This window comes from Carassius gibelio, chromosome A18, assembly GCF_023724105.1.
Source record: "Carassius gibelio isolate Cgi1373 ecotype wild population from Czech Republic chromosome A18, carGib1.2-hapl.c, whole genome shotgun sequence".
Lineage (NCBI taxonomy): Eukaryota > Metazoa > Chordata > Actinopteri > Cypriniformes > Cyprinidae > Carassius > Carassius gibelio.
In genome coordinates, this window is record NC_068388.1 from 23628732 (window position 1) to 23655239 (window position 26508).

General features: G+C 38.4%; 3 protein-coding genes across 5 annotated transcripts in view; 1 reads left to right on the top strand and 2 right to left on the bottom strand.

The window, feature by feature from the left end:
• Positions 1 to 1270: 1270 nt before the first annotated feature.
• LOC127934253 (interferon regulatory factor 2-binding protein 1-like) lies at positions 1271 to 5139 on the bottom strand. Its single transcript, XM_052531517.1, has 2 exons — positions 3035 to 5139; positions 1271 to 2570 (listed from the first exon to the last, which is right to left on the bottom strand). Exon 1 carries the CDS (start codon positions 4896 to 4898, stop codon positions 3048 to 3050), a length of 1851 nt encoding a protein of 616 aa, XP_052387477.1. The 5' UTR covers positions 4899 to 5139; the 3' UTR covers positions 1271 to 2570; positions 3035 to 3047.
• Positions 5140 to 5285: 146 nt separating this feature from the next.
• On the top strand, positions 5286 to 17294 carry LOC127934254 (dynein assembly factor with WDR repeat domains 1-like). Its single transcript, XM_052531518.1, has 13 exons — positions 5286 to 8338; positions 8409 to 8481; positions 8584 to 8728; positions 9718 to 9776; positions 9863 to 9985; positions 10233 to 10332; positions 11556 to 11663; positions 12526 to 12632; positions 13642 to 13744; positions 14097 to 14211; positions 15241 to 15317; positions 15893 to 16055; positions 16145 to 17294. The coding sequence occupies exons 1-13, from the start codon at positions 8299 to 8301 to the stop codon at positions 16177 to 16179; spliced, it is 1248 nt and encodes a 415-aa protein (XP_052387478.1). The 5' UTR covers positions 5286 to 8298; the 3' UTR covers positions 16180 to 17294.
• A 6-nt stretch (positions 17295 to 17300) lies between these two features.
• The window catches only part of LOC127934252 (A-kinase anchor protein SPHKAP-like), a 47770-nt gene continuing 38562 nt past the window's right edge, over positions 17301 to 26508 (bottom strand). For 2 of the 3 annotated variants that reach the window (XM_052531514.1, XM_052531516.1), the window contains 4 exons: positions 25762 to 25845; positions 25292 to 25338; positions 19715 to 19899; positions 17301 to 18727 (listed from right to left, as the gene is read on the bottom strand). In XM_052531514.1, the coding sequence (XP_052387474.1) occupies positions 18572 to 18727; positions 19715 to 19899; positions 25292 to 25338; positions 25762 to 25845 (472 nt within the window). In that variant the 3' untranslated portion in view covers positions 17301 to 18571. The remainder of the gene's footprint in view (positions 18728 to 19714; positions 19900 to 25291; positions 25339 to 25761; positions 25846 to 26508) is intronic. The other variant, XM_052531515.1, reaches the window with a different exon arrangement.

Consider the following 26508-nt stretch of genomic DNA (forward strand, 5'->3'; position numbering starts at 1 on the left):
GTTTTTTTGTTCACAACTACTGCTCTTTTGTATGACTGATTTTAGGTAAATATTATTAGGCTGATAATTATTATTTTATTATTGTTTGTGTGCGTTTCTTTTTTTTATTGCTCGCTGAAATCAATTAGTCACGTGTTCCACATCTGACCAATAATTACGCCGAGGCTGCAAATTCGATTCTGTTATAACTCTATAGTAACGTATATCTGTAGAATTACACACAACGGTATTTGTGGGCTGTACTGGTTCCAAAACTCCTAGTGTTGTTTTAAGTCCAAGCTATTGCCCCACTGTTTTTTTTTTTTTTTTTTTTTTTTTTTTACAATTTGGTACAGATCCTGACTTTATAAATTCTGTCCAGTTCCATGAGGTACAATGACAATTATGCCATTTACTGAACATTACTTTTTTTTTTAGTAGGCTATTTAATTCCATCGCTTACCAACTTGTCGCAATGTTTGTAAAATATCTCCATCTGCTGGACAAAGCTTAGCATTACAGCAAAGATGACTTTCACGAATCTCAGAGAAAAACCAAAGAGACTTTCTTCAAGCATTTCAGTAATATTTATATACTACTGTAGTTTTACCCTTTTTTCGTTTTGTTACATTTTAGGATTTTTTTTTTTTTTTTTGCAATTAGCTTATTATTAAACTAAATGAAAATTTGTTAAAACAGTATTTTAAAATGTATAATATTACATTAAGTTTAGTAAATAATTACCCTGCCATTTGACATAACATTGCAGTCATTTACAGATTTGATAATCATTTGGTTTAACTGCTAAACATGGTTTAACTGCTAACTGTAAAACATCACATATGCTTGACCATACTATAAATAAATCGAAACTGTGATGTTTGAAATCATGTCCTTTCCCAACACAACCACAGCAGATAAGCAACGGCAAAGAAAGCAAACATACTCTAACCTTGAACAGCTTTCGAGTCTCCAGTTCGTATAAAAACAACCCAATGAGCTTTACACATCACACTTTCATAATGAGGTCTTCTCGCTTATACAAAACAATGCATATTTACCCAAGTCAACTTTACTGTTAAAAAAGTCAAATAATAAATTAATACTAATAAACCCTTCCCACCCTTTAAAATCACTTGCAGGGTTAGATCAGCAAACAATGAATTCACATTTCTGAAAAAAAAAATAAAAAAATTAAGGCTTAAAATTCAGCATTTCTGCAGACTTTGGTCAACATTTGCGTCACTAAAATGAGTGAAGAATTACAATGAACAGCAACAGTCTCTAAGGGTGTGTGAAAAGTCAATCTTTTAATTTAAATACAATTTAAGCTGTAACATAAATGCTGATTAAACAAAAGTCTTACAGAACAGTACTTGTGCATTCATATATTTAGTCATATATTTTCCAATTTCATAAAGCAAGACTGAAGACATGTCTAAACAATATGGAGAACCAAACCTACAGTGGTTCCATCCAAATAAGTTTGGGGCTGTTGTATAACAAGTCTACATGTCTAATAGACAGACGCTGGCACTTTCGAATCTTTTACATTAAAACAATCATCCTAAAGTATGCCTTTGACATGTAAAAATGGAAAGAAAACAATCTGGACCATAAACTTGTAAAAAAACAGAGTGGATCTATTGTCATATATATCATCACCTCCAAGGATTTAAAAGCCAATGGGTTACAATAGAAAATATAGTGATCTGTTTACTTGTAATAAAAATCTATTGTGTGTCTACCCATAAAGGTTTAAATATACGTTCCCAATGTAAAACTTTCCTTGTTCTCTGACCAAATCCACAAAAAATATGTTATAGCATCATATGATACGACAATATTCAGCATGTCTATCTTTGGTGTTCTATTCATTCAAAGACTTAGTGGTACATAAAGCAACATAGTATCAAATCTAGAGATTGCACATCTATAACCATTGAACGGGATAATTCTTGTACAATCTACACGGAGTAAAAAACATAAAGCTATCTAATATACATGCTGTATCAAGAAGCAATCTGAAGGAAGGGCTTTTAGCACTTAGTAATATTCCTGGACTATTTAACAGTTTTATGCAGCATAGACGACAGCAAAGACAAGAGCGGGCCTGTAGTCGGTGCAGTTCTGTGATTGTAAAGGAAGCGGCGCTTCCAAACACGCTTCCCGCTGTACAATCTGCATCTGTCTGGTGGATTGAAGCACATTCTGGGAAATCACCCCACCGGATCTTTGAAATGTGTGTTTTTTTATTCTCTTCTCATAGTCAATACAACACAGTAGGTGAACCTGGTTTTGGTTTGCAGACTGGAAGTTCTCAAAGCGCTGCTGAAGAATCGATGTGGACCAACAAATCTGAAATAAGTGCTGGAGGGTTTAATACGTGGGCATCTCTGAAGAGAACAATGGCTGTGTTCTCCATGGTCTCAGCCGAAACAGAGACAGGGGAGAGAAGGAAAAGGGGGATTGAACCAGCGAAAGGCAAGAGGAGGCCGGGGTGGATGGAGGAAGAGGACCGTCTCTTCAGTGCTGACCGCCAACATCTAGAGGGCTCAGGACCGCACCTCCCTCAGAGAGAGCTTTGAGTTCTGTTGGGGAGGCATTAATATAGACAATATATTAATAAATAACATCTATATACACACACCCACAATTTCATTCAAAAGTTTGGAGATTGTAAAATTTTATATTTGTGAAAATATTCTCACCGAGGCTGCATTAAAAAAAATATATATATATAGTAAAATTTGTAATTTTCTGAAATTTCCTTACTGTTTTCTATGTGAATATATGACACAATATATTTATTCCTGTGATTTTTCAGCATCATTACTCCAGTCAGTGCCACGTAATCCTTCGGAAATCATTCTGATATGCTGATTTCTTATTATCATCAGTATTATAAACAGCGGGGCTGCATCATATTTTTGTGGAATTTTTTTTCATGAATAAATAGTATGATTTTCATATTTCTGAAATTTCCAGAAATCTTACAAATGTCACTTCTGATCAACTCAATGCATCCTATCTGAATAAAAGCGTGTTATCAAACCTGCTGCTGGCCGTTAGGGGTCTCTTTCCTTCTTCACCTTCACATCGCCCGCCAGGATGGTAGAGATCTCCCCTTGCATGAAGGCCCACGGCACGTTGGAGCCCACGAGGGGGCACTTCTCTCCACTGGGGCAGTACACCTCATTCCCTGAGCCCTGTCTGCAGATGAAGTCCCGAGTGCAGGGGAAGCAGAACTTGTGCCCGGGCACCGACGGACACTGGACGAAGTGTGTGTCCTCCAGGCGCTCGTGACAGATGGTGCAGCACAGAGGAGCTCCTCCTCCTCCTCCAGCTCCTCCTGAGCCTTCGCCTCCCATGACGGCGCTCTGGTCAGAGAGGGATGCGGTGACGGTCGTGGTCGGTCCTCCTGTGCTGCTGCCTGCTGATGGTTCTCCGTTACGTGACGCCAGCCGCCGCTGAGCACCTGTAGGTGAAGGGCTTGTGCTGTTTTGCCGCCCTGTGTTGGCTGAGTGGGCACCACTGCTGCCCGGAGCATCTTTAGGGGCTTGGGTGGCCGTGCCGACATTGTCAGCCACACTCATGAGCGCCGAGATGGGTGACGGGTCACTACCGTGTGCCCCCATGCCCTCTGAAGGCTGGCCCACGCTGGCTAGCGATGTTGCGGGCATGTGGCCGGGCAAGCCGGGATATGCGGCAAACGACCAATGCTGGCGCATCTCCTCTGAGGTCATCCTCTCGGCGCCATCCGGCTCGGGCGAGGCTTTGCGTCGGCGCACTCTTGGCTGTGTGGGACGGGCGATGTGGCAGAGCGCGGTGGGTAACATGGAGCAGCTGGGGTCCAGGTAAGGCTGCGGGAGGGATTCCGGGGCCGGAGCGTCTTTGAACGCCCGCACTCCATCGCTGAGCAGCTCCGACAGGAGGCGCCAGTCGCCCGTGCCGTGCCTTTTCTCATACTCCACGTATTTGTACCCCGAGTTAATGACCTTGCCGGTGTCTTTCTGAGAGTCGTGGAACATCTGCTTGACCAGCGCTAAGATGCTGGAGAACACGTTACCGGATCCACACGGGTACTCGATGAAGACCTTCAGCTCAAACTCAACCATCAGCTTGGCGTCAAAAGCGAACACCCTTCCCAGCAGGCCGTGGTCTTTCTTAAAACGCACATTGAACGGGGAGCAGCCGGAAAGTGTGTGCAAGGCCTCGCGCATGTGTTTGGGGCGTCCAGCCCAGTCTTCGGCGCGATTCCGGATGCTTTCAGAAAGCTCACCGAGGGCTTCGGCGGTCCTCTGCTTCTCCTTGAGCTCCTTTTCGAATTCCGGGCTCATGAAAGACGCCACACCCACATTCATCCCCATGCTCATGGCCTGTCTCTTACTGAGCTCGTTCAACATGGGGGCAGAGATGGTTAAGGGGGCGCCAGCTCGGGCGTTCAGACCCGGTACAGCAGTCAGCAGGCCGTGAGGGGCTCCGACAAGCCCTTGCGCCATTAAATTGGGTGGCACAGCCCCCACTAAAGTTCTCCTGGCGGTAGGACTCTGTCTACTCACCTCAGGCGGACCTCCGTCTTCCAGTCTGGGCAGCCCATTGGGCAGCCTGTATTCTCCTCTTCCCCGTTCATATCGCTCGGAGGGCGGTCTGCCGGTCTCCACGGGACCCTCCTTCCCCGCGGGAGCGTGTTTACCGGAGGCCTGCGGACCCGGAGATCGGCCGTCCTGCATCACATGTGTTCTCTTGAGCTGCCGCGCCGCGTCGATCAGCAGCTCGATCCGGTCCGCGCCCTCGTAGTTCACGCAGCCTCTGCACACGGCCTCGCTGAAGTCCCAGATCATCGCCCACGGCATCTTCGGCAGGTCGCAGAGGTAGCACCACTGCCGCCTGGAAGACGCCTGCGAGGAAGAGGACATGTTTGATAGGCCCTCGCGATCTTGCGTTCTCAAATCCACCGTGAATCTCTTTCACAGCCAGCCTCCGAGCGCCTGCGGTCGATGATCTCCTCGTTACGGGCGACTATAAGCAACTCCGTTGGATTTTGTGTCATTCAGAATCGAGGTGTTTGATGTTTCTGCCAAATCGTCAGGGCCGCAGAGGTTCTCCTGGAAGACTTTCCGAACGTTACGCAAGTCTGACCCGCTGAATTCTGGGAAGTGTAGTTTTGTACAACCGAACGCGCTCTTCCCTCGAAATGCTTTTGCCCAAAGAAAGTCCTTCATTTGTAAAATAATTAAGGAAGAGAGCCATCGGACATCACATAATTATTATTATTATTATTATTATTATTATTATTATTATTATTATTATTATTATTATTATTATTGAGAAGCTCACAACATATATGTAAAATAGTACTTATTTAATTATGTTTATAGCTGAAATAATTAGTATGCATTTATTTAAGCAATATTTTCTCTGATCTATATAGAATATATTACAGTATAGTATATTTATAATGTAGCTTTATTTGCTGTATCTCGAACTATAATGACTTATATTGGCACCTTCATTTATCATTAACATGTATTTCTTTATTATATTTTGATAATAAAACATCATTGTAATAATCATTGCTTAGTCAAAACACTTATAACCAGACTTGCAATATTAAATGTTAAATGTGAAAATGGCAACATGTTCTTGCAAAAGGTTTGGGGACTGCAATTCCGATTTTACAAATAGTTGACGTCACGTCCGCTATTCCCAACTGCGCGTTTCAAAAACTTCCGGTGTTATATTACAGAGATGATGACGTTCCGTTTAAATATAGCAGAGACTTTTGTGAATGTAGTTAATGCTGTTCTTCCGTTTATTTGTTTAACATTTTAATTCTGTTCATAAGGTACTTGTGATACTTTTTATAGGCTTAATGCTACCTAATTAACACAGGAAACGTCTTATTATTTTTAATATTTTATTTGAATTGTAGGATTTCGTAACTATGCTAAGTACTTATTTTAAACAGATTTGTATACGATTTTAAATCGTAAACAGGAAATGATATCACACAACAGTATGCAAATACACTGGATGAATAAATAGTTATTCAACACACAACCTTCATCTTTCTTGAAAATCTTTTTAACCTTGTAAAATCTAAATAATCATAATGTTCACAACCTGTGAAAAACGTAAAGTACACAATCTACTACATGTTTTCTGCTATCTGATTAATAGTTTATAGTTTTACTTTAACTGTAATGTTCAGGTCAAGTGTTGCAGTTCATACGTCTTTTTTATTAAACGTATTATTGGGAGATAAGGAGTAACATATATTTTTATGCATTTTATGGAAGTAGCCTGTTATATTGTGATAAAGTCACTGATTTACAATTTATCAGAATTGTATCTTATATTTTGACCACAGAAATATCAGAATCTCCACCAAATGAAAACTTACATATATATAATAATTATTTTTTTCTTTTTTTATTCTTACTATCATTTCATATAGGCTTATATTTCATTAAGTTCAGTGTAGTGAGAGTTCACTTGTGTCTCAGTGTCCAGTCCAAGGGCTGAAGTGTCCACCACAACAGCAGTAAGTATAGTTGTAGGCGTAAGAGCAAAAAATGTGTTAATACCAAAAGTTAGAGCATAATACTCAATAGAGAGGTTAACAGCTATCTGAAACCTTCCAGCAAAAAGGGGCAAAAGAATAAGGGAAAGGTTAGTCATGGAAAAAATACCCATATACAGGTGATGGTCATATAATAAGAATATCATCAAAAAGTTGATTAATTTCACTAATTCCTTTCAAAAAGTGAAACTTGTATATTATATTAATTCATTACACACATACTGATATATTTCAAATGTTTATTTCTTTTAATTTTGATGTTTATAACTGACAACTAAGGAAAATCCCAAATTCAGTATCTCAGAAAATTAGAATAATGTGAAAAAGTTGAATATTGAAGACACCTGGTGCCACACTCTAATCAGCTAATTAACTCAAAACACCTGCAAAGCCTTTAAATTGTCTCTCAGTCTAGTTCTGTAGGCTAAACAATCATGGGGAAGACTGCTGTCTTGACAGTTGTCCAAAAGACGATCATTGACACCTTGCACAAGGAGGGCAAGACACAAAAGGTCATTGCAAAAGAGGTTGGCTGTTCACAGAGCTCTGTGCCCAAGCACATTAATGAAAAGGCGAAGGGAAGGAAAAGATGTGGTAGAAAGATGTGTACAAGCATTAGGGATTACTATTAGAGGTTTTGTGTTTAAGTAAGACTGGACAGAGCATGGCCTGATATGACTACGTCCAGATGGGGAATAGGCATGAATACGTCCTGGATGAGTGGAGGAAAGAAAATAACAGGAAATGTTTCGGTTAATGATTAGAAATCAGTGCCACTATAAGACTCACGAGGCATGTGTATAGCTTGAGTGAGGCATCATTATTATATTAATCACTGGAGAATGTCTATGCAGTTAACCATTTTTTTTTTTTTTTACTAAAGTTCTAGTTAAATTTTAAGATTCTGAAGTTTAAAAAAAAAAAAAAAAACAGAGGAAGGTCTGGTTAAAGAACTGTTTTCAAAGGCACCTATCATAATTAAATAAAACAAAATTATGATGGACAAGGGCCCCTGATGAACTAAACATTAATTTATCATTTCCATTGTAACAGGAGTATTTGCCACACTAAATTATCAGTATATTATGGAGTAAATTGTACGGTTATCTGTCTGAGCAACATAAAAATATGAAGAAAAAAAACAACAATATACTCACCACTTCATCTGTGATGGTTTTGGGTCCCACCAAGTAAGGAGTAAGGGAAGGTTTATGATGGAGACCTTGACCTTTCTGTGTGCATTTATAAGCCTTGATCGTGTGTGTGTGTGTGTGTGTGTGTGTCTGTGACAAAATGTAAAGTAAATCGAATGCTGATTAAAATCATTTAACCGTATTAATTCACGTTTATTTGTATAGCACTTTTTTACTATACATATCGTTTCAAAGCAACTTTACACAAACAAACAAAAAACAAACAAAAAAACAAACAAACAAACAAACAAACACATTTTATGACCCGGGTTAATAATAATAATAATAATAATAATAATATTATGAAAAAAAAAAGTGACTGTTTTACGAGGTGGCGATTTCGTATGAATTCGTATGTTTGTCTTAAGAAAACGAGCGAATTCACAATTAAACACTGCGCTAAAACTTTATGTTGAGGGGAAATAAATAATTAAAACAAAACAAAATAAAATAAATAAAATAAACACGCAGAACGTGCGCATGCGCACATGCGTCTGGTCACCTTGGTAACGGTTTGTTGACACCGTCTTCTTTGGCGTGATGAGACTGAAACGGCTGCACATACGATACTACCCACCAGGTAACATACATATTTAACACACCATTTACCTAGTTAAGGTTTGCTGAGTGCCTGGTTTGTTGTTGCTCAGGAATATTCCTGGACTATGAGAAAGGGGGGCAGCTAAGGACGAAATCCATCGATCTGCTGAACTTGACTCCAGAGTATGACTGACAAACTAGCTCACTCACTGAACTAACGTTACTGACTGATAAACACTGATTAACTGACGACCTCTTTATGTGACAAACACTTCCCTTCTCTAGGACTGATGTGTCTGAGTTAGTGTCCGACATCAGAGCAGCTGAACCTCTCATCAGCTCATCCTGCGCTGAGCAGCTCAAAGTCCTGATCGGCAAGCTACAAGAGAAAGTCAGCCAAAAGGACGACCGCAAGTTCTACCTTTTCAGGGTAAATACTGACCAGTTTCAACACTTGCTCATTAATGGATGCTCTGCAGTGAATGGGTGCCGTCAGAATGAGAGTCCAAACAGCTGATGAAAACTTCACAACAATCCACAACTAACCCACAGCACTCCAGTCCATCAGTTAATGTCTCGTGAAGAGAAAAGCTGCATGTTTGTAAGAAACAAATCCATACTTTAGAAATATTAATTTCAAACTAGTCCTCTATCCATTTCTCTAGTAAAAAAGTTGTCTCATCTGAATCAGGAGAGAAATTGGACTTATTTTGGCCAGATGCGACAGTTAAAAGTTAAAACACCTTATGATGGGATGCATGCAGCTTTTCTTTTCACAAGACATTAACTGATGGACTGGAGTGGTGTGGATTACTTGTGGATTATTGTGAAGTTTTTATCAACAGTTTGGACTCTCATTCTGACGGTACCCATTCATTGCAGAGCATCCACTGGTGAGCAAGTGACAAAATGATTAATTTTTCCAAGTCTGTTCTGATTAAAAAACTCATCTCAATAAAAAAAAACAAAAAAAAATTGGGGTGAACTATTCCTTTAAACAGCATTTTATATTTATTATACATGTACTTTTTATGTTCCCTCTTATAATTTAGAGACATGGCATTTGTACTTTTATTAATTCATTTGTTACACAGCACGACTATTTAAAAGGACTTGTAAAGACACTACAACACTACATCATGATTTTGTCCAAACTTAGATTCTGCTGCTTTCGTTTATTACCACCACGATTATATATAAACTAAATAGTCGAATGAAATGCTTTTAAAGACATTTACTCTGATCAGCAACTCTTATATCGATATTACCCACTAGGTGGCAGCAGAGGGTAAACTGCAGTTTTTGTGCATAGTAATTATGTATGGAAATCACACAGTCATGCTTATAGATCTGAAATGAATGAATGTGGTTAAGTGCATCCCCCCTCGGAGAATTCGTCTTCTCTGTCTTCCTCTACAGGCACTCCAGGCTCACATCTTGCCCCTGACGAATGTAGCCTTCAATAAATCAGGATCGAGGTGAGTTTATCAGCCGTGCTCACATGCCTGCTCCCCCTCCCATCCGCTAATTCTGCCTCTCTCCTTTACTTTCCGTCTGTTTGCAGTTTTATAACCGGAAGCTATGACAGGACTTGTAAAATATGGGACACCGCATCTGGAGAGGAGCTGCACACTTTGGAGGGTCACAGGAACGTTGTGTATGCCATCGCTTTCAACAACCCTTACGGGTAACAGCAGGGCTCTTATGCATTTGATCACTCATGCCCTGAATCATTCAGAATGGCTTACCCTTCATCTTTTCCCAGTTTTTTTTCTTTTAAAGCCCTTTCCATCACCTGTCTGTCTCTTTCTGCAGGGTTAGGGCACTGCAGGGTAACTGGAGTTGTTATTACAATGGGACTATGTGTCACTTTGAGTCATAACAGGAGCCCTTGTCCTTTTTTCTTGCTCGCTCTCTCTTGTTTTCGCTCTCAGAGACAAGGTTGCCACTGGCTCATTTGACAAGACCTGCAAATTGTGGAGTGCTGAAACAGGAAAGTGTTTCTACACATTTAGAGGGCACACAGCAGAAATCGTACGTTTGCATTCTCACTGTTTTCTCCCTTCATTCACTCTTAGTCAGCAGTTTAAATAACAGTTCACCCCAAAATGATAATTCAGGCCTCATTTACTCACCCTCATGTCATTCAGACCCGTATGACTTTTCTTTTTCAGGACATATTTCTTGTCATGAGACACACTGAGACCAATTGACGTCATTGACTTCAAGCATGGCACAGTGTGTCTTGATATGCTTCAGTGTATCTGATTTAAGCCATTTCATTTTCAGTCTGTTCCTCCCACAAAGGCTGTGAAAGACTAGAAATATAGCATGAGTAATATGCTTTTATGTTTGTTGCCCTTTTTCAAGCTCGATAGCCCAGTCCCAATTCACTTTATATTTGCCGGGACATTCTGCAAAACTTGTGTTCCGCAGAAGAAAGGAAAACAAATAGGTTTGGAATGTCAGGAATACAGTGAAATGAACACACTACCACCCAAATGTGGGTATTTGTATGCAGACAAATACCAAGTTTTGGTTCCCATTGACTTCTGTTGTATTTTCTGTCCATTCAATGGATGTCAATGGGAACTGAACCTCTTTGGTTACCAAAATATCTTCTTTTAAGTTCCACAGAAGAAAAAGAAAGTCGTGAGAGTTTAAAATGATACGAGGGTGAGTAAATTATGACAGAATGGTCATATCTCGGAGAACTGTACCATTAAGACATCTAGGACTGAAATGCTGTCCCTCAGGAGCAATAATGCATGCTTGATTTGACACTTTAAAAAAAAAAAGAATAGTTTGTTTGTTTGAATGTTTTTATTTGTTTGTAGTATTTTAAAAAGAAGTACAGTAGGCGGGACTTTTAAAACACAATTTAGGGGGCGTAAATCGGATTTCAAAAGACAATAGTGTAAATGGAAAGTTATCTGAGACCGTAACTAAAGTGGACCAAAATGAGATCCAATCCACCTTCAAGGCCACTGAGAGCGTGATTGCTTAGAACACATTTGTCTAACTGAAAAATAAATGGTTGGTGAGCAAAGCCATTCAGCTCATTAGGCTACATTTATCCAAACTTAGCGTCCCATCTCTTAAGGGGCACCGAATTAAGTATGTTGTACAAATAATGTCTAGAGGTTTGAATTAGGATGCCAGATGGGACAGAACCCTGTGCATTTATATTGTGCTTTTGGAATTTGGTTGATTAATCTCAAATACTGTCTCTGTTTTCTGTGTGTGCCTGCTATTAGGTCTGCTTGGCCTTCAACCCTCAGAGTACCCTGGTTGCTACAGGCAGCATGGACACTACGGCTAAATTATGGGATGTTGAGAGTGGGAAAGAGGTGTCCACATTGGCAGTACGTCTCACCCTGTGGTTTCTCTGCATTATTGTTCATCATCTTGCTTCATCATTTTCCCCCTCGTGTGCTCATCTCCTACAGGATTTTTAATGATTTCTCTCCAGTGATCAGTGAAAATTCATCCATGCATGTATTTAATAATAGATTTGGCATCAAATCTGTCATTACGACCATTTATGGGATAATTCAAGCATTCCACTTTGTTTAGTGGAACAGCAGTGTGCTGAATACAAATGGGTGTGTCATGTGACACCGTCTGAACCGGAGCGGTATAGATGTGAGAAACTTGCATTGATTCAGTTCAGTTACTGGAGTCAGTGGCTCTTAAATATTTTAGTCACACTATCTAAAAAATTTTTTTACCATCTAAAAGAAATTCTACAGTCACCCCAAAAATCTTGTAGACACCCTGAGCAGTGTGTGTGTGTGTGTGTGTTTGTGTGCGCGTGTGTACTGTGTAATTACCCCTCTCAACCCTCTAATTATTTCTCGGTAGCACTTTATTTTACAGTCCTGTTCCCCATGTACATACTATGTACTTATTATAGTAACAACAATAACTATGTAATAACTAGGTACTTACCCCAAACCTACCCCTAAACCTAACCCTACCCCATGTAGTTACCTTGTATTACCAGAACTTTCTTAGATAAATACACTGTAAGTACACTATAAGTACATGTAAGTACATGTACTGTAATATAAAGTGCAACCTATTTCTCTATGAATCTAAATTATAAATAGCTCAGTGAGTTCTTACAGATGAATTGGGGAAATTCATATGAAGTGAAAAAGGCTGCCTTTGTATTAAAGCATCCTCTCTCCACTCACAGTGTTTCTCCGTTCAACACTTTCTCAGGGTCACTTCGCCGAGATCATCTCTCTCTCCTTTAACACAATGGGTGATCATTTGGTGACGGGGTCGTTTGACCACACTGCCATTCTGTGGGACGCTTGTTCTGGCAGGTTGGTGTATACATTAAAGTTCATGTTTTAACTTCCTTTTCACTACAATACCACAACAGCCAATTTTTAAATCTCTTCATTTCCTTGAGCTCTGATATAGACAACGCCGTAAATAGAAAACAGCAAGATCTAAATCAGTCGTATCATTCTTATATATTGTCATAATGTCCATCCCTCAATCTAAGGCAATAAGGCATTACAGACACACCAGTATGACTTTCTGTAAAGTTGCGTTGAAATGATGTGTTTTATGAAAAAAGTTTTACATTTACCAGGGTTTTATTAAACTTAATTTAAGGCTTTTTTAAGACAAAGTAAAGAAAGTTTAGGCACCAACTTGAAAACATTAATATGTTCTCTAAATAGAATTGTCTAGGGAGCTCAAAACGAGTTGCGTAAGCAACAGTTTGAAAATACAGGTTTTGAAACAATCTCAGTTACTCTTTAATTCATTAAAATCACACACACACACACACACACACACAAACACACACACACACACGCACACACACACAAACACACACACACACACACACACAAACACACCACACACAAAACTTTACTAGAATACGGAAATAAATTTTACCATACCTTCTGATCACACACACATGTTAAAATGCTGTCCTTCCTCTGTATTTTTGTCTTGTTATCCAGTGCAAATGCTTAAAGTTTCTTTAATTAAGATACACTGAGAAGCAAAATAGCAAGATACAAAGTCTTGTTTCATACCTCATGAGAGATATTTGTCTTAGTTTATAGCATAAACTCACTTAATTGTATGGGATTTCTCAGAAAGCAAGTCAACTATCTTCAATTTGAATTTGATTCTATTTCAGTTTGAAGTAAATATATATCTTAATTTAAGGTTGATTAGAGAAAAATACATTTAATACCACAACTTTCCTGCTCTGATTTAAGGCCTTTTTAAGTCTTTAATTTGTGCAAATTAGAAGCCCTGGTTAAATGTGACTTGACGTCCCACAGTGTGTACTTTGTCTGTCTCTTGTAGCAAAGTTCAGGTTCTCACAGGTCACCGAGGAGAAATCAGTTGTGTTCAGTTCAACTGGGACTGTTCCCTCATCGTCACGGCCTCTCTGGATAAAACCTGCAAGGTTTCTGTCTCTCTTCACTCTGTAATTCTCATTCTGTCTTGTGTAAGAGCCTCTTAAATTATGATTTTCCCCCTGAGGTCCATTTATGATAATTTTAGTTTTTCCCTTCCCAGTTTATGTCAGTTGCATTAGAAGCAGTGTGATAGCAAGATGCTGAATCAAATTAATTTGGTTATAAATTCATATTTATGTAGCAAGCAATCTGGAGCAATATGTTTTTGCAAGTTCTGAAACTGTTTACATGGTACACGACTGAAAAATGAAGAACAATTCTATTTTTCATGATGTGACCTCTTTAATGTTACGTTTCTTTTGCATTCAGTGTTATATGACAGATTGTGTGTGTGTGTAGGTGTGGGCTGCAGACAGTGGTCAGTGTCTGGCTTCTCTCTTGGGTCATAATGATGAAGTGTTGGATGTGTGTTTTAACTACACTGGTCAGCTGATCGCTACGGCCTCTGCTGATGGTGAGACAATCTGATTCAGACTCACATTATCTATCATATATTTGACAAAACCAGTCATAAGAGTCAATTATGTCAGTTGAATAAATAAGCTTTCCATTGATGCATTGTTGTTTGTTAGGATGGGACAGTACTTGGCTGAGATACAACTATTTGTATGTTATAAAATAAGACCTTTTCATTTTTATTTTTTTATTATTATATATTTTTTATTTATAATTTTTTGTTTTCATGCATTACTGTATAATTCCATTACCATATAATGAAACTAATATGACAGTTTACCCCTACGATTAAAGATGATAGCAGACATTCTGAAATATAATTAGAAATATTAGTTTTACATTTCTCTTCTTTGCCTGGAGGACAGCTTAAAGTCATGACAGATCTTTTTTATTGTGACGTTGATCCGGGTGCAATGGATTATTAAAAAAGAAAAGGAAAGTAGAGCGGGGACATGGTGACGTTCGGTGGTTGTTGATTGGATTTAGTTGCAGTTGATTGCGGAGGGGCTGGTTTAAGTGGACTAAATGATTGGAAAGAGAAGTCTTTTGTTTTCACCAGAAGATTTACTTGTGATATTTTGATTAAAAATGACAAGGTCATTTTTGTTAATATAACTGAAACATGTATCGCTGTGAGGTCTTTAACATGCATTCACAGAATCACAGAGTTCTGCACATGACATGCAGGAACAAAAAGAACTGGTTCCCACTCCTGGTGAATTCATGGCCATGATTTACTAATCGGTTCTTTAGATTTAGTTTAGATTAAGTCGTGGCCAAATTTGACTGTTTCTGTGATGGAACAAATGTAATAACCACAAGTAAACCAGTCGTGTGAACAAATTCTTAATCCGTGGCCATATTATCTATATTTTTTCTCCCATCTCACGTGCGGGGCTCTGTACAAGACAGATTTCATGCCAACTTGAAACACAACGTGACACATCTTACCCCACTCACATCTAGTCTCACATGTTGTTGTGAGATGGATCTATAATCGAGTCTGATCATGGGTTTTTGTGCGCAGGTACATCAAGAGTGTTCAGCGCAGAAACCTTCCAATGTTTGTGTCAGTTAGAGGGCCATAAAGGAGAGATATCTAAGGTAAGAATCCTCCATCCTCTGTCACTCCAGCCTCAGATTTAATAATCCTCTCATATCTCTTCGTCTAAGTCTCTTTCTTACCGTTCCCTGTCTAGATCCCTTCCTGTTTATATCCACCTGTTGTGCCCTCTTGCCTCCTTCCCCGTATCCTTCCTGTCATACATCATCATTTCTGCATATTCATACATCCGTTTGCATTCTGATTGCGCTCTTCATCTATTCTTTTCTCAGTCCTATCCTTAAAGCATCTTGCCTTAATATCCTCTCCTTTTTTTTCCATCCCCCTCCTGACCGTCATCATCAGAATATTTCCATTTCCTGTATGAATGTGATAACTCAAGTACGCACATGCACACTCAGTTCCTCAGCGCTATAATAAACGCCTGTCATATCAACACGGGTCAGATTCAGTTCAGCTGTCTTTCTCCCATTCTTCTCATGCGTGTTGAAGTAGGATGTCCCATATGCAAAACAAAAAGTAATTGTTTCATGATAGAATATGATGTATCGCCGTCCTGACACATTACCATGACAAAAGGCAGAAATATCATTTGCTTTTCACTTTCTCGCCCTAGGTGTGTTTTAATCCGCAGGGGAGCCGTGTTTTGACGGCGAGTGTGGATAAGACGGCTCGTGTGTGGTGTGTGAACACGGGAGTGTGTTTGCAGGCGCTGGAGGGACACTCTGATGAGATCTTCTCCTGCGCTTTCAACTACGAGGGAGACACCATCATTACAGGCAATTACACCCACCTGCGTAACACTCAATAATGCACAGAAGTAATCATTCTTCAGTAATTTCATGCCTTGTTGTCAATCTTTCTTCAGGCAGTAAAGACAACACCTGCAGGATCTGGCACTGAGAGAGCGGCCTGAACTCCCGCACCGCTTTTGATTAAGATATTGTGTGCATTCTTGTAACACTGCCATAGTATTTCAATTCACAGAGAACATGGAAGTGTGGAGGACATTGTGGTGACCCTTTACTTGAAGCCTTATGCATTATAAAGGTATTCATGATACATGTTGTGAATGATGCATTATATCTTTCATGAATGACTGGAAGTAAATTTAATGCATTATTAAATGCATTATAATATTGTCAGAGTCTAAAATTGGTCGTTTGTCAAATTTTAATGCATAATTATTTTTATAGGTGTAGTGATAAATAGATAAGTATTATAATTTATTATACCTGTGATTATTCATGAGATCATCCAATGTATTGTAATTAATGCATTAAAATACTTTTATAATGCATTATATAAAGTGCTTCAAGTAAAGTGTTCCCAACATTGTTTGCTGTTAAGTTTAATACAAGCCAAATACAAGTTTAACTCATGCTGTCAGTTATCACAAGAAGTGATTTTGATTCATATAAAAATAAACCAAAAATTATAATATTTTATGGAAGTCAATGGGAGAACTGTTACTCCAAGTCTTTCAATTTAAGTGCATTTTTTTTTTTTACTTGTACAAACCTGGTCAATTATTCAATATTAAGGCTTACTGTATTAAATCACAATTTTCTAGTGTATTTTTCCTGGAAAATCTCCTTTTTAGGTTAAAAGAATAGTTCACCCAAATATGAAAATTTGCTAAACATTAACTCACCCTGAAGACATCCACGATATAGATGAGTTTGTTTCTTCATAAGGACATATTTGGAGAAATGTTGCATTCCATCACTTGCTCAATGGATGCTCTGCAGTGAATGGGTGCCGTCAGAATGAGAGTCCATAAAAATGTCACAATAACTCACAAGACTCTGATACATTAATTAAGTGAAGAGCTGTGTGTTTGTAAGAAACAAATCCATCATTAATGTGTTTTAACTTTAAACCATCACTTCAAACTCATCTACTGAGGGTGAGTAAATGTTCATGTTTGGGTGCACTATTCCTTTAACAGCTGCCTGAATGTGTATATAATCAAATGTATTCAAACAATGAAATCGTTCAAATAAAGGCTGTTGACATCAAACTCACTGTGCGCAAATTTTATTTTGAAAAGATAAATACATTCAGGTATATCGAGACAGACTGGATACAGTTGTGTGCCTTCAACGCTGATATTAAAACACATTACTATTATGTTAATATGTGGAGAAAACCATAACGCCACCAGATTTCACATTTACACGTCAACTTTTACGTGACAAAACTGTACTTGTACTTTACATACTCTATACTCTTATACTGGAACTTTAACAGTGGTCTGGTGAGACTTTTAGTGCTGTGATCCTGTCTGTCTGCATGTCTTTGCGATCATAAAACACAAAAACTGAAATTTCCATTTGCAGCCGAAAGGAACAGTAGCTCACAGTCTAGACTATTTACATCTAGCCAAAATAAACTCTCTTAAATAACAGTAGTCACACAAAACTAAACATAGACTTCAGTCTCAGAGCTACAATAAAATGACCGAACGTGTTCGCCAATGTAAACTTAAAACAACAAACTGTGTTTGGAATGGGATCTCACTATATTTGACTTTAAATACAAACATTTACATATCTTTAAATCCCTACACCAGAGCTCGCACGTCCACTATTCTTGATAAAAACTCATGTTGTGCATTCGAAACGGGTTTGTTGTAGAGTAAAAATCCGCAAGCTAAAAACGTCAAGGCTGATTGGTCGGTTTAAAGCATGTTCATCTAACCAGCGCAGGCTGGTGACCGGTGGATCTAACGTTGCGTGCGCGTAAAGACAGGAACATGCGTAATTTAAAGGGAAATGTCCTTAAATCACTATCTATGTGAATGTGCATCTCTAGCACAAAGTTATGGACAAGGCATTTCTTCCTACAATACATCCCATAATTCCTGTGAACTAGCAAAGACATATACAAGTGTGACAGAGATGGAGGTCTAGGAATAAAGGTTTATGAAAGCTCAGCTGTGAATTTTAAGGAAACCAAATGTGGATGTGCTGGTGGTCAGAGAGGGCAAGTTGGGAACTAAGGAAGCCTCATGCTAGGGATCTCGGGTTCAGGAGCCGTTGTAAACCTTGCTATCCTGTGATAAACAAGCGTTTCACAGCTGAGCTCTAGAAAAACGTGCTGATGTACAGTCATGGCGGTGGCTGTGGAGGAGTCTGTGGGATCTAATAGTCAATAAACTGTTTGGTTGTGTGAGGGTCTATTTGCAGCTCAAATGGGATTGGTGTTTGGTGTTTTCACAGACTATATACGTGTGCTAGCTCAGGACGGCTATGTGGCATCTCCAGCTCCTGGTGCATCGATGGGTGGCGCTCTAGCGCTTGGTCTTCAGTATCCAGTCGAACAGACTGGGCACGGGTCGTCCTCTGTGCTCCAGGTCCTGGTGGAGCTGACAGAACTGAGCCACAGCGCTGAACAAGTCACCGACACGCCAAGCCTTCTGACCTGCCAACTGCACCACTCTGTGGAGCTGAGAAACAAACACACGCTGTTCAGTTCTTCACCAGCCATGAGCATCTTTATCAACAGTCACTGCAGTTATACCAGTGTTGTTTTACTCTCCTTGATATTTTAAATTCGATTTTATTTTTGACTTTATTTTAGTTAAAGTATTGTTTTGTTATGGACCATACATGTTAGCACTAACATACATGCATATTTATGCATATGCATGTAACAACTAATTGCCAAAGCCATGCAGAACAAATAAAGGAAAACACACTACGTATATGGACAAAACTATAGAGACACCTGACCATTACACCAACAATAATTTTAAGGTGGACATCGATTGCAAAATTCACTTTTACATGGTGTTTTCATATAAATGTACCTTTGCAGTGTGTGGAAACAACCAACTTACAATGATAAAAATCCATTTAGTTTTTTTTTTTACCCCCCAAAATCTAAATTATGTAGCCAATTAGATTTCCTGAGCAGTATGATATCATATTGCTCAGGCCCCGCCCATGACTGTCTCGTTTTAGCATATTTCCATATGCTGTGCATTGTGCACCATTTTCTCCACACTCGAGCAGCTGTAGTGACAACATCTCATTCATTCTTTCTCTAAAAACAGTGTACTTTGTGCACTGTTAAAATGTTTTTAAATTGTATAATGCAACATTGTAGTCACATGACCTTACTGCATTCATGTTCATTAGTAACATGAGAATAATGGCCCAGATGGATTACATGGTTTTATTTATTCATCTTGTTGTTAGAATTTTCTGTTTTGATTCTGCAGGATGGATTTAAATATTGTAAAATGTAAGCAGTGTTTACTCAGTTAACCACAGCTCAGATTATTAAAATCTTATTGCTAGCTCTCACTAAAATCAAATTATAATCATAAATATTTAACCATGGAGAGCCTGGAGAACTTTATGAATGAGAAGTGCTGTGCTTGGACCTGGTTAGTTATTCTGACCAATGCATGACCTCCGTTTGTCCTCACCTTAGCGAGGTTGTGCTCCTGAGTCTTTCTGAAGTAGAGCGCCGGCACGCCGAGCTCAGACGCAGCGATCCACTGCAGCGCCGCTCTCAGCTCTCCATCCACACACTCCGAATCCAGGTCAAAGTTCAGCACCAGGAGCTCGCGCTGACAGCTGCTGCCGGCTGTGGACAGACCCGACGTCACTTCTGTCAGACAAAACCAGACCGCTCACTTTCAGCCACTTCTGTGCATGCTACTCTTTAGATTTCTGTAGATCTAATATTTTGCAAGCAGAATTGACTGGAAAACATTTGCTGGTGTAAAAATGCGTAGCTTCAACAGGCATTTTTAATTTTTTAATTTTAACCCTCTGGTGCTATGTGGTAATTTCTGACTGATTTGTAAAAATATAATAATAATAAATTAACATCCTTGGCATGGTACGAAAGTTTTGGCACTTGCTATGTGAACACACCAAGAAATTTGATTGTTGAAAAATTGACAGCACTGGAAAATAACGGGAAGTCAGTTTCATCTAGTGGAAATATTACTTTTAATGGTACTGCATCCAAACAATTAGAAATAAATGAGACTTTTCAGATATCAACCTAAAATTTGGAACACATCTAGTTAAATTTATGGCTTTAATTTACTCAGTTTTAGAGTAAAACGTTTTGGAAAATGTCTTATTGTGCATTTTTCACAAGTATATTTTATTATTTTGTATAAAGGCTAATATGAATCAGGTTTTTAGTCACATTTCAGTAACAATGTTATTAACAATCATTGCTTATCTTATGGCACGAGCCAGTGATGAGCTGTCATCAGATGATTGATGATCTCATATGCAACTTCTTTTTCGTTTTTCGATATTTATATATTTATATCCTGATATGATATATTTATATCCTGAGAGTTTATTTAAACTATAATGTTACATTATGGTGCACTAATGAGTTAAAAAATATAACTTGCATTGTAAAATAGCAACATATTAGTATTTTAGAATCATTAAGATTTAAAGATTATTATAGGTTTTATTAACAGTTTGCTGTAGTTTTCATTTTTTTTATTTTTCATGTATATTTTAAGATTTGCTTGTTTTATTAATTTTGTTTTAAATGTTTTTTGTTTTTATTAATTTGTATTTTTTTTTTTAGTTCATCGCCATCTTTAAAACCAACAAAAATAAAAATTATAAAAAATAAAAACACAAACTGTTAATAAAAACTAAAAGTGACAAAATACTAGTCTTAGTATTTCCTTTTATTACAAAATTACAATTTTGTAATGGTTTTATTTTGGTTAAGCACATAACATCATAATGTACATAACGTCTTGATTGTAGACTCTGAATTTAATAAAATTATGGTATGTTTCATGGTAAGTATTGGCAATTATACAATAGTATCACTAGCTAATAGAACTGATGTCAGATCATGTTGTGATGAAATTACATTTACGGTACACCCCTAGTCCTTATGCATTTCAAATTCAAATTATAAAGGCACATTTTAGGGCAAGTTGAGGACTTTAAGTTTTTCTGTAAGATCCACTGTTCTATATGAATGTGGATCAGTGTGAATGATGAAGAGCTCAAGTGGGGCTTATTCTTCCTCCCACTTTTCTCGAGCTCCAACATTTTTCTTGGTTTTCAGCTTATCTCTTTAAATGCAATTCAATCTGTTCTTTCTTTTTTATTCGCCTTAGTAATATTTATTTCATCATGATATCTCTATCATCAAAACATAAAGATCTGTTCCTAAACGATTCTGTCCTCTGTTTTCTTGCATCTTCCCATCCTAACACCCTCTCCTCATCCCTCCATCCCTCTCCCAGCAGGATGATGCTTTGCTGTCAGCTCCTGTGTCTGAACGTCTCTTTTGTTCTCCTGCATGTGAATGAGTCATTTGTGAGGTGTGAGTTTGTGCTGGCAATACAAAAGTCTCTTTCTCTTTCTCTCTCTCGACTCGAGAGCGTCTGTCCGTCTGCCAAAGACTAGAAGCACACTGAGCGATGAGGGGCAGAGGGCAAGCAGTGCTGCTGCAGTAAGACTGTACGCTGACTCAAGAGACGAGAGCACATGTGCTGTAGATGTTACTCAGATAGAGAGGTCAAAGATTAAAGGCCACTCAAATAAACAGCAGAGAGGGAAATGCAGAAAGGTCACGAGCAAGATCAACTGAATCACAACAGGGCTGTACAGAACCACATTTGAAACACTATTTTAGGCCATTTGTATGTGTGAGGTAAGTTTCATTTCTGGCACTTAGAAAATCGACATAGAATAGTCTAATGCTTTGCTTTTGCCAAATCCTGAGTGCTCAAAGAGCTGTGGCGCACAATTTTAGGCAGAGCCTAAGAAACAGAGCAGTAGAAACTGAGATGATCAAAAAAAAAAAAAAAAAAAAAAAAAGGATATATATTACTCCTGTAATAATTTATAGCACACCAGTAAGACACAATCCACTATTAGGCTATTTAGATCAGAGGTTGACTTAGGTGGGTTTTCCAGGGGTCTATTCTTAGACCATTAGAAATAATGTTAATAAATTAGGCTAGAAAGTAATATTAGTTCCCCAATACATAACAAATAAAACAATTCTGACCTTACTCTTTTGTGCATGTTACAATTTGACTTTTAAATAAAAGGCTTTTCCCTACAAACCAATCTTTTTAAATTCAGTTCGGTGATGTTCAGTCTTTATGGATCCATACACTACACATTTTTAACCATATTTTCTACTATTACACTCATTTTGTTACGTTAATATACATACTCTTATCTGAATTTAACATGCAGAGCAGATGTAAGTGATCAATGTCTTGAAAAGTTTCAACATTATATAGCCCTTTGATTTTTCAAACCCTGCAATGTAAGGCTGCACGACTTAGAACTGCAAGCTGTCTGATAAAAATTGCTATTTAAAAAGCTATTAAAACACCCTTCAAGTTTCCTTGTTTGTAGGAGCACATAACATGACATCAACAATAATAATTATTAATATTCTATAACTAATCAAATTAATCTTACTATCCTATAGGGGTGTAACGGTACGTGTATTCGTACCGGATCGTTTAGGTACAGGGCTTTCGGTACGGTGCACGTGTGTACCGAATGACCGTATGCAATATTTTGTACGCGGAACATAGGTACATTTTCGTGTTTCCAAACGAACATATTAAGTGGCGGAAGTCTCCGTGTTCAGCGCAGGCGGCAAGGAAGTCGACCGGAAGTTGAAGTCGGCTGCGAGCTGCCATCTTGTAGCAGAACTTCACTTGCGTTAGCATCCCATTGACTCCCATTCATTTTGGCGTCACTTTGACAGCGAATAACTTTACATCTGAGCCGTTTAAAGACTCCGTTTGTCCATTATTTATTTCTAAAGATACACAACATTGTATAAAGGGCTCCATTACCTTCTATGTTACATTATGGCCCCGTAGAAACAGTTTTTGTAAAAAATAGGCTAACGATTGCGTCATAACCACTCGGCTCTCTGTCACATTACCGTACAGACAGGAGGAGAAGCTCGCAGGCAATTAACTTAATATGGCGTACTGGCGTTACATTTTAAAATACCATACAAAATAATTAATCAGAATACTTACTCCTGCTCACTCACGACAAAGAACTCCCCGCTCAAGCTCGCCGTTTCTGCAAGATTTCTTTTACTGTCTATGGTTCAGCGCAAATCCCACCCTGCAGCTGATTCTAAGGCCGGCGACACACTGGCTGTGTGGCGTGAGCCTACGTTTCTGCTGCGTGCCAGTTGCGTTTTCTGTGTCTTTACACACCAGAATCGTGCCTGACGCGGCACTGGCGTGCTGCTCCTTTTGTAGGTGACATAGAGGGAGACCGCCAACAGACCAGGATCCTGTCTTCACGACAACAATATCTATACTTCATGTTGAGCATAAATATAAAGCCTATTGATAAAGGACACCGTCAACAGTATTGATGGCAAAATAGACTACGTATGTTTGACAGGTGCAATATGCCAGTGTGTCACCGGCCTAATGTTTTCAAGAGGCATCACGCGAGTGTGAACATCACTACAACTAGGAAAAAAAACGATTGTAATTCAAACGCAGCTCCCATTGGCATTCAAACAGACCTTTGCTCTTAATTCTGATCGGTCCAACGCAATAACGAAATCTGAGCATCTAAAAACTGAAACTGTTGATGCTGCACTTTACACTTGGGAAAAGTTTTATATATATATATATATATATATATTACCAATCCCAGCATGTAGGCCTGCTCATATTTAATATGTATATATATATATATATATATATATATATATAATATATACATATAATATATATATATATACATATTAAATATGAGCAGGCCTACAAGCTGGGATTGGTAATGCTGCACTGTAATCACAGTTATTTATTTATATTTTTCATTATATTTTATTATATGATATTGGTTTGAGACTGAGAGTATTTTATTTAGTGGATAACTTTGCAGCAGTATTTTATTTCTTATTCTTTTTTTATTTTATATATATTTTATTAGAAAAGTATATAAAAAAAAAGTGTAAACAAATTGTTAAAAAAATTTATAGTAATAAACAACCTGCAGTTTAATGTTTGCATTTCTTTCCCTTACTGTACCGAAAATGAACCGAACCGTGACTTTAAAACCGAGGTAAGTACTGAACCGTGATTTTTGCGTACCGTTACACCCCTACTATCCTAACATTTGATTTGTCATTAAAAAGTATTTAAGGAAAACAATAATATAATTTTTTGTTTGTTTGTTTGTTTACAGTGTACAATTACAATGCTAATATTTATGGCCCTGTCTTCATTTTCAAATATCAAACATTCAAGCTTCTTTTTGGCAGAAAACTGCAGGGAGCTTTTAAAGCTTCTCTTTGTTGACAACTGCTCAAGTGTTTCTCAAGCATGGGGAGATGGTTGGCACATGTTGTGTTCCCAAAGACATGTTAAATGACCCAAACTCAGAGCGGATGCAGAGATGGGTTCATGTGGAGCAGCATTTACTGTGAACCGAGCCACTCAGAGATGCAGCAAACACCTGCAGATCACGACCTGCTCATGTGTAAAGGAACACAGTAGCACATATATTGATCGAATTCATTCACAGCCTTTGCATGATGTTGGTTTTATTTTGACTAATCTCGCAGGCTATTGCAATTTACAGTCCAATATGTTAACTCTAGAAGAGGCTGAAAGCCTAGTGCATTTGAATAATTACATTCAGTAACTCCCAAAATCAAGGTCTATCCTATCTTACATTTGCATGAAGAACAACTAAAGTTGAAAAAGTATCTCATCGAGGGCACCAAGTGAGCCTCTGGTGCCCCCTAAAAATCTAAAAATCCTCATTCACAGAGAAATAACATGAAGTTCACTCTCGAGAAGAACATGTAGCATTTATATAAAAGATCAGACTGACAGAAAATGAGAAATGCGAACTGAATACATTAGCGCAGAAGTGTGAAGAGCAGTGATTTCCTTTCAACTCCAAACACAGTTGTGAAGTTCCAGCCATGAATGATCTTGCATTCAGATGTGTACGTGTGCATGCAGAGGGTTGTAAGAGGACGTGTCACTCACCGTCCGTCTGATCCTGACAGTGTGATGCCTTCCTCTCTCTGTCCTCGCTGCAAACAGACACACTATCATTATCACGCTGTACAGAGCAATGCTGGCCTTGTTCCAGACGCCTCATGGAGCCTTTCAGGGGCCACTCATCTAATAAGAGCTCAAAATAGTAAATGACTGAAGGCTTTTGGCGACAAAGCCCATTACAACTGCCCATGTTTGAGACGGTTCCCAGACACGTCAAACTGAGCACATTTACATACTTGCAGAAGAAGATATCGCTCTAGTATGACAGAATGTGATCCAAGTTTGACCCAAATTTCTTGTGCTCTAACTGTGGCCATAACCTCTGGAGGGGAGCTGCAGACGTAAGGATTTGGACAGCACTCTGGGATATGGATGAGTGCTTAACAGCCATTAGCTCTGCTGCTCTGAGCAAGTTTCTCGAAGTGTGCCGCAGTTAGCGTGTTGCTGTTGGATACCTGATTAGGTTGCTGGAGATGGAGTAGTCTAGAAAGCCCTCCAGGTCTGCCAATCCCAGACTAGAAGCGCTGCTGTTCCCATTTCTGAAACACACAGATATGCACATAAAAAGATAAATGTGTAGCAGGACACTACCAGTCAAAGGTTTGGAATAATTATGACTTTTTAATGTTTTTGAATGCTTTTTTATGCTCATCATAGTTGCACTGATTTGATAAAAACAACAACAAAAAAAAACAATAATATTGTGAAATACTTTTACAGTTTAAAAGAGCTGTTTTCTATTTGAATATATTTTAAATGGTATTCTTGCAAGGGCAAAGCTGAATTTTCAGCATCATTACTCCAGTGTTCAGTGTCCTTCAGAAATCATTCTAATATATGACCTGGAGCACAACAGTCTTAAGGTGCTGGGGTATATTTTCAGCAATAGCCAAAAATAAATTGTATGGGTCAAAATTATAGATCAAGTAAAGTCAAGTCACCTTTATTTATGTAGCGCTTTAAACAATATACATTGCGTCAAAGCAACTGAACAACATTCATTAGGAAAAAAGTGTGTCAATAATGTAAAAATGCATGTTTTATTCCAAAAATCATTGGGATATTAAGTAAAGATCATGATCCATGAAGATATGTTGTAAATTTTCTACTATAAATATATTCAAACTTATTTTTTTATTAGTAATATGCATTGCTAAGAACTTCATTTGGACAACTTTAAACGTTATTTTCAGAACTTTAGG

Coding starts and splice junctions, on each gene's coding strand:
- LOC127934254 (XM_052531518.1), top strand. CDS start 8,299: ATGAGACTGAAACGGCTGCACATACGATACTACCCACCAG. Junction 8,339..8,408: donor CATACGATACTACCCACCAG/GTAACATACATA, acceptor GTTGTTGCTCAG/GAATATTCCTGGACTATGAG. Junction 8,482..8,583: donor CTGCTGAACTTGACTCCAGA/GTATGACTGACA, acceptor TCCCTTCTCTAG/GACTGATGTGTCTGAGTTAG.
- LOC127934253 (XM_052531517.1), bottom strand. CDS start 4,898: ATGTCCTCTTCCTCGCAGGCGTCTTCCAGGCGGCAGTGGTGCTACCTC.